This window comes from Anneissia japonica, unplaced genomic scaffold (assembly GCF_011630105.1).
Source record: "Anneissia japonica isolate Jap-2015-1 unplaced genomic scaffold, ASM1163010v1 scaffold288184_len555535_cov198, whole genome shotgun sequence".
NCBI lineage: Eukaryota > Metazoa > Echinodermata > Crinoidea > Comatulida > Comatulidae > Anneissia > Anneissia japonica.
The window spans coordinates 5,183-14,159 of NW_022698468.1; the positions used below are offsets into that span (position 1 = coordinate 5,183).

The 8,977-nt window shown below is 33.1% G+C and overlaps 1 protein-coding gene across 3 annotated transcripts in view; it reads left to right on the plus strand.

Annotated features, from left to right (window-relative positions):
* The window catches only part of LOC117102656, a gene marked incomplete at its 3' end in the record, with an annotated part of 16,536 nt that overhangs the window by 2,274 nt on the left and 5,285 nt on the right, over positions 1-8,977 (plus strand). For 2 of the 3 annotated variants that reach the window (XM_033243023.1, XM_033243022.1), the window contains 3 exon segments: positions 4,294-4,415; positions 4,805-5,102; positions 5,624-5,767. In XM_033243023.1, coding sequence (XP_033098914.1) covers positions 4,294-4,415; positions 4,805-5,102; positions 5,624-5,767 — 564 coding nt within the window. 3 annotated transcript variants of the gene reach the window in all.

Sequence of the window (8,977 nt, forward strand, 5' to 3'; positions counted from 1 at the left end):
CCCCCCCCCCCCCCTCGGCGTTGTGTGCCCCAAGACGCTCCTCACCCACCCAAAAAAAAATTCACGGAAAAGTTGTTAAAAAGCACCTAAAATGACCTAATTTTTTGAGTTAGGTCCCCTCAACTGATCATCGAGCATGTTCTCCTCCCCCTCCCACCTTCAGATAACTGCATTGTTGTTTGTCTTCTCAAGACAACATGACTTCAAATGGGACATACGGACGCATTTTTGTTAATTTGCACAAAGTAGTGATATTTTTGGTATTTGGTAAATATTTCAGTATTATTTTTACATTATTATTGTTTCCATACCGCAATCGCTACCTAGGCCTACTGTTCAGTCCATACGGTAGCCGATAATTCACCACTGATTAAAATTCTTTCAAGTTTGTTTATGTATACTGTAGTATTCGTCTAATTTATCAGCAGTGGTTTTGTTATCTTTTTCAATCAATTCTGCCTTAAATATTTTGAGTTGATTTACATTTCTTTCTTGTCAGCAGTCTTGATCATCAAGAGATTCTGGTTAATCAATGATAGAAATCAAATTATTAATGATTCTGATGAAATAAGGAAATATTTAAAAATGTTACTTCATTACTTAAAAGTATCAACTAACTGATATATGTTTTCACAGATCTATTGAACTTTTACTACAATAATAATAATAAAATTACTTAGCAGGCAATTAAAGGTAGTTGATATAAGTTAATTGATAAAGAATATGGTTATGTTATTATATACATATTTGTTACCTTGTAGAAGTGGTTTGGTGCAGTAGGAACGGTTTGGTTTCCAAACCTCAGGTCGGGGTTCAATCCCCTCGCTGTGCATTTCGCTTGAGTCATTGGGCAATGCACATTATCTGCATCGCTTCTCTGCACCCAGGAGTATAAATGGGTACTTGGTTGGTAGGGTTAAATGCCAAAATGCGCTGATGTAGCTGCTGCAAATTTATGGAATACTCTCCCAGGGAGCATGAGTTTGTGTTATTAGGATGTTCTAAAATTATAATATTGTTATTATTATTATTGTTAATGTTATTGTTAGTATTATTGTTATTATTATTATTATTATTATTATTATTATTATTATTATTATTATTATTATTAATGTATTTATAAATACGTTTTCAATCGTTTCCATTTTAAATGACAGTGATGCGTTTGTCTGTTCCACTCAATAAAATAAAATTACATCGTTCGTCTCTCTTCGCCCTACTAGTAATAATAAGTCATATTTTTTTACTATTTGTTAATAATTGATGATACGTTTTGATTAATTTTGAAAGGACAAACGAACGATGTAAGAGTGACTCAGTTTTCCCTGGCCAAAGTATAAAATATAATTTTATATTATTGAGTGGAAGAGACAAATGCATGTAACTCAATGTTTACCAAAAATAACCCTTGCAAACTCATATAAAGCTGTGCTAAATTTTGGTGGGCGAGCACCCGGTTTTCGAAGCTAATTGGTTGCTTAAGGCTTAAAGTATTTTGATAAATAATAAAATTCTGAACCATAAGGGTTGACCGTTCCAGATAACCATTGAAGGCGAGCTGGTATAACAATGTGATGCTCCACTGACACATTGTGTCTTACCAGGATTTGGACCCAGGATCTTAAGAAGGCAGTCACTTTAACTTACAGCATCACTACTTGAATATTGATTAAACGATATAAAATACATTTGCAATATAGTAACATCACAGACAAATATTTGACACGAAAGGCGTATGGTAGTAGTGTGACGTCACACACAGGTCAGATTAGAAAAAACAGACGTACCGTACTGTACCATCACACAAGCTGACGAATGGTAGTCATGCCTCTCAAACCAATGTCGAGGGTTCGATGCGTCAGTAGTATTTTTCAGGGTCTGTCTCTCTATTCAATCGTATGTTTAGACTAGAGGAATGTTAAATGTTGAATATTATATATAATCGGTATCTTTATTCAAAAATCTCCTTCATAAAAAATACATTAGTAGCAAAAAGCTAAATTGGCGTATTTTGTACAAAGGAAAACAAGAACGAGAAAAAGCAAAAACATCACATTTATATTACAGTATATTTGCTTTATGTTGACTAGGGTAACTGTCCAACGGAGAAGGAAGGCACTTTGTGACATAGAAGGAATGATGTTGTTGCTGTACTAGTTATTATTACATTAGAACACCTATTAAGTGGATACTCCCGGGACCCCAAAACGTGTCCCCTAATATGGTGTCCCTTGAATAGGGTACCCTATTCGGGGGACACTTACTAAACATTTGAAATTGTCCCCTTAATGGGGGTTTTTGGCATGATTTCGTACAATGATGACATAGTTACGATAATGACATAGCCTCTTTGTAATTATATTTTAATTGGTCTAATGAGTTAGATTTGAGTTAAATTATAACAATAATGTGCAATATGACTGGTGTGCTGTGACATAGCTTCATGCAGTAGTCATATTATTATGACGTCAAGTATTTGGCATCCATGATTGGTTAATTAACATAGCATTTAAAGATTATTTTTATGTGATTAGTTAGTTGACTGATAACTTCATGGGTTTAACTTTCTGAAAACCTTGATTGAGGTGATTTCTTGACGTGCATTCCATTCTATTGAATTAAAAAAGATGCAGTGTTTACCCGGCTGTAAGTTGTGATCGTGTTCATCTGATGTACGGAATTATGAAATAGGAAATACGAATTATGCAACAAAGGGTCATATTTCGAAAGCATGCAACTACTTTACGGTTGATAATTTGGTATTATAAATAAATAAATAAATAAAAGCTGATATTTATATAGCGCCTAACCAAATAAATTTTATCTATGGTGCTTCCATCCGAAAAATTCATTCCATATTATATGCATGGTTTAGTAGATTATCATTGTGTGTTGAAAGCAGGGTGTTAGAATAACAGGACTTGAGATAATGGAGTCGCCATTCTTCTACTCCAGTTTTCTTTTTCTTTTTTCTTTCTTTTTTTTTAATTCAACATGAGTTCTCTTCAGTTTGGAATGTAGAGAATCAGCATGAAGCCAAAATTAAGATATAGTGGTAGTGATTAATGCACATTTGCGATTTCGATCTTCCTAGTCTTATTGTATTTTTAAATAGCCTGTCATTCGTTTCCATTTTAAATGACATTATTATGCGTTTGTCTCTTTCACTCATATTAAAGGTATATTGCATATTTTTTTTCCGGAAATGATTAGAGTCACTCTTACATCGTTCGTCTTTCTTTGCTTTCTTAGTAATAATTAGTCAAATGTTATACTATTTGTTAATAATTGAATTTACGTTTTGATTCATTTGTGCAAATGTTAACTCAATATTTACCGGTACCTACAATAACCATTGGAACAACATATAGTTGTGCTAAATTTTGGTCCACGAGCACCCTGTTTTGAAACTCATTGGTTGCTTAAGGCTTAAAGTATTTTGATAAATAATAAACAATATTCTAAACCATAAGGGTTGACCGTTCCAGCTAGCCATTGGCGGTGAGCTGGTATAACAATGTGATGCTCCACTGACATATTGTGTCTTACCAGGATTTGGACCCAGGATCCTGAGAAGGCAGTCACCTTAACCACGACCTACAGCATCACTACTAATATTGATTACATAATATTAAATACAGTGGTAATATTATGGTAACGTCACAGACACCTATTTGGCACGATAGGCGTACGGTATTGTGACATGACACACAGCGCGAATTTTCAAAATAGGCGTACCGTACTGTCGAGGGTTCGATGCCTCTATATGTTTCTTTATTCATGAGTAGCAATCAATTGTATGCTTAGAGGTAAATACTGTATATTGAATAGTGTATTTTCTTTATGCTAAATATGGTAGCTATCCAACTTAGAAGTAAACCATTTTGTGACACGGAAGGAATAATGTTGCTGTAATTGTTATTATTACAGTCATGTGTGTGTATCTTTAAAATAACACGTCATTTCAATAATTCTATTAATCTAAACTTGAGTTTGTCAGGACTCGGATTTTAAGTCATCAAATAGACCTAAGATATTTTCACATGATCTAAATTTAATTGAATTGAATGAATTAATGTCTTGTTGTCAATCATCTTATAGTCTCAAACCGGTACCGGTCGATTCCAGTGATCGACTAAAAATTTTCGTAAAAATATGCTTGCATAAAGTGAAAGGTCTTTATTAGAAACGAAATCACGCGTTTTTTGATACTTTTTATTGACAGCAACAATTATAACGTAACACACAAAATCTGCGATATAATAAATAAGTACTTTGTGCCAATTATCTTAGAAATTTTTCGTGCAAGAAAGAAACTTGATGATACTTTCCCGAATGATCTTCAAGATTTACCAGAAATTGTAGAAAATATCATTTGGCACCTCGATGGTAGAAGTATTTTGAGAGCAAAACAGGTTAGTGATGCCATAAATACTGGAAGTGATAATATAATAAATACTAGCAATGATGATTCACAAAGTTGCTTTAATTTGTAATTTTGTGTTATTCAAAATGGAAAACATTCAATATTATACTATTTTTCTATTGGTCTGATAAATCAATATATCTAAAAACAGAAGTTTATTAAATACAACATTTTAAAAATATGTACTAAGGTATGAGATTCAGACAACAATTAGTATAAACTTGAGTGTGCCCACCATTCTCATCTAGTCTTGTGGGTCAAAAATCAATGTAAAAATTACTTCTCTAAATGACTTTTATGAGTTAATATATTTGTCAATAATGCAACTGGATAGACATTTATTTTACTTGAAAAAAAAATACACTTTGCCTTTTACAGGTATCTCATAGTTGGAAAGAAATAGTTGAACGCCTTGAGCAATATTATCAGTTATGGCGACATTTATGTTTACGCGACATCCACAGGGCCTCTCTGATAGACATTATAGGCTTCAACCCCTTGTCGGACGATTATCAGCAAAAGGATTATGTTAATGATGATGCAGACTTTGAGGATTTGTGGAAGAACGTCTACAGGACCTGGAGGACAAGCCAAACCTTAAGTCCTTATAAACAGATATCCTACAAACTCACAGGCGTCGAGTATCTGAATCCACTGATACAAGTTTTACAAATTGGTGAGTATAATTCCAGCCAGTGGCAGCGTCAAAGTAGAGGCGAGCTCAATTTCCCTGCTCTGCATACTCTATGCACCACTGCTTTTTAGTAGGGCCGACCAGTTAACCTCACTTCTATGGACTACGGATCAAATCATAACAGTTCTTATAGAAGACAAAAACGTAAGTTGCTCAAGAAATCTGATAATTGGAAATTGGTCAATTAGGCCTAATTCGTTCAGTAAGGCATGAATTAATCAATTAGAAGTTTGGAAAGTGTCGTTTTTATACATTACACAAATCCTGGGCTCTTTTTGGGAAAATATATTATTTCATAAATAAGCCGACCGAAGATTTTCAATATTATGGGTGACTTAGGAAACAACGCAAACTAACATTTGAACCACTTAGACTTGTTTATACTACTACATTCCTTTCGTTGTTTTTGTTAACTATTCTCGACAAACCATAAAATTATTAACATTATCTAAAAAGCTTTTTGTTTATTTATTTATTTATTTATTTTTTTTGGTTTTTTTTAGGAACGTATGTGTATATTCTAAGACGACATGACACCATGTTATCTGTATGGAATATCGATACCGGTCACCGAGTCGTATATTCCCAAGAACTAAAAGGCATAACATATCCCTGTAGACCATCGCCGATGTTTTCATACTTGCAGAGTAAGGCAATACAATGATTTTTAATTGGAAATTTATTATTCAAAAGCCGTTCTACGTTCATTATCATACATATCATCACTCACCAAAGCCATTCACAATTTTGAGAAGTCAATATGGCCAAGGCGATTCACTCTAATGATAGCGGCAACCATAAAGGAGCATAGGCCAGTAATAGAGTACTGGCTTTTTATTAAGTTTTACAATGTGTATAGAAATAGTCTATATAGAAAGACATGTTGATTCTTCGCAAAAGAGTAGGCGATTATCTCCCATGACGAAGTACTGGCTAACTCACCACCGGTAAATACTGGCAAAGATACTACAAATACAACAGAGACACGCATAGCAAAAAATAAAAATGAGGCGGAAATTGGTCCCGACGTACGCGGCGCACTTCTCTTTTTATATAATGCAAGTTTTCTAACTTGATCCACACGTATAGGGCGCCCTTCTGTTGTTAAGTATATGCAGACCGCGATTTTTTTTTCCGTACGAAACATTTGCATGAAACTTCACTCGGACCATTTCGGATTGACTCGACTAAGTTCGATACGAGGAACAAGAGCAGACACTTCGGATTTATGGTATGTACGTGTGTAACTAACTGTGACCTTCTTGGATGTTTATTAAATGTTAGTATAATATCTACAACAACAGCAGCTAGTATCCCCTTTTATAAAGTGTTGATAGGTACAGTAATACCAGAGGCTAGAGAGAAAGAGCATAAACTATGGGCCTAACTACTACAGGCTAAGTTAAGTCCTACCTAAGAGGCCTAGGTTCCTAGGCTGACACCAACAGTCACGCTTTACATATAGACGTTGATTGAAATTTTGCAAAAAAAAAAAAATGGAAAGCATGAAATAAAAAAAAAGTGCATAAGAGAAATATTATTAAATAAAATATACCATTCAGTGGCGTTATTAAACTTGACCAACCTTGTAATGTAATTAATGTTAAATAATAATAATAATAATAATAAAAATAATAATAATTTTTTTATTTTTATTTCTCTAATTCCTCGATATAGGTCTAAGTTCCCCTTAAGGTAGGCCTACATGTTGGTTTTAGTAACATAATAACAATAACAATAATAATAATAATAATAATAATAATAATAATAAATAATCATTTCGGCATTACATTTAATTAACCTGGTTTAGTCTTGTAATCAAGAATCTGCAAATTACTATGCCTGATATTAATAACTAGGCTTAGGCCTCATTTATACATTCATTGGTGCTCTGCCATTTTGGCAGGTCTTATGGCATCCAGTATTTTAGAGCTTTCTCTTCTCTTAATTTAAAAATAATAATAATTTCAGCATTAATTACCTTGACCTAATTCCTCCATTGTCTAAGTTCCCCTTAAGGTAAGCCTACAGGTTGGTTTTAGTAACATAATAATAATTAATAATAATAATAATAATAATAATAATAATAATTTCAGCATTAATTACCTTGACCTAAGCCTTTTATACTATTTACTAGGCCTATAATTAATAACTAGCCCAGGGGGAATATCTTCTGTTATTTCCCCTTAACGTCGATTTTTTAATTGTTCTCTAATTCCTCGATATAGGTCTAAGTTCCCCTTAAGGTAGGCCTACATGTTGGTTTTAGTGACATAATAACAATAACAATAATAATAATAATAATAATAATAATAATAATAAGAAATAATCATTTCGGCATTACATTTAATTAACCTGGTCTAGTCTTGTAATCAAGAATCTGCAAATTACTATGCCTGATATTAATAACTAGGCTTAGGCCTCATTTATACATTCATTGGTGCTCTGCCATTTTGGCAGGTCTTTTGGCATCCAGTATTTTAGAGCTTTCTCTTCTCTTAATTTGAAAATAACAGTCACCCTGTTTCATTTGATCAAATGCCCCGAGAAACGCGCTTTTCCTTACTCTCTGTGCTTTCCCCAGAAAGCGTATATTTTTTGTAGTTAGGCTTAGGTAATTATGCAAAATCCAGACCTAACTAAAAAATAAAAATTGCCACAGTATATGTAACTTAAGTTAAAATAACACTTTTTTACTCGTGCAGCTCAATCAAATATTATGTCATTTCAAACGACCCATTAGTATTAGCATGGTAACATCAATGTTTTTAAAAAAATTAGACAGCTACGTTCTCTCAGATCAGAAGTTGTTGATGACCTTTTGACCTGAATTCTGCAATACTACGAGATTTTCGGGTCGATTCAGCCGAGACGGCCCGAGTGGAGTTTCATGTAAATGTTTCGTACGGGAAAAAAAATCGCATCCAGACCATAGTGCTATTAAACAACTAGAGTGCTGACAAGATGGCGAGGCAATGCAAAATTATGTATGTGTACCATCCAAGATGGCCGTCGTAGTAAAGGCCACCTTTAGGCTTAGTATACATATTATTACCATAAATAAGCCCTCTGACTGACTATTATTTCATTAATGATAAGGAATAATGGTAATAACAAATTATTAAACTATCGTAGCCAAAACGAGGCCAAGTGGAGCATCTTATTCAAAAATGAAGTACCAACCCTTACAAAAATGTCCTATAGGATCCTATAAGAGAAAATCCTATAGGAATCTTATAGATTTTTCGTCACATCTATAGGATCCTATAGGATTATTTCAATAGATATCCTTTGGGAATCCTATAGGAATCATATAGGAGTCGTATAAGTATCCTATAGGAATTTTAATATGTTTCCGATAAGATTTTTAATGAAATCTTATAGGAAAACTGCAAGATTTTTAAATGAAACAAATAGGAATATTATAGTTATCCTATAGGAATCCTACAGAATGCCTAAAGGAATCTTATAGATTTTCTAAAGGAACCTTATAGAATCTTATATGAATTATATAGGTATCTTATAGGAATCCTATGGGTTTCTTATATGAAATCTATAGGAATCTTATAGGTATCTTATTGGAATCTTATAGGAGTCTTATATGAATGATATAGGAAGGTTATACATGTAGATACCTTATAGAAATCTTATAGGAGTCTTATATGAATTATATAGGACCTGTAGGTATTTTTAGGAATCTTGTAGATATTTTTTAAGACTTTTACATATTTCTTTCTGGGATCATATAGGCGTCTTATAAGAATCCTATAGAACTCTTTTAGTAATTCTAAAGATATCTTAAAGAAGTCCTATAGATTTCCTAAAGGAATCTTATAGAAGTCTTATATGAATAATAC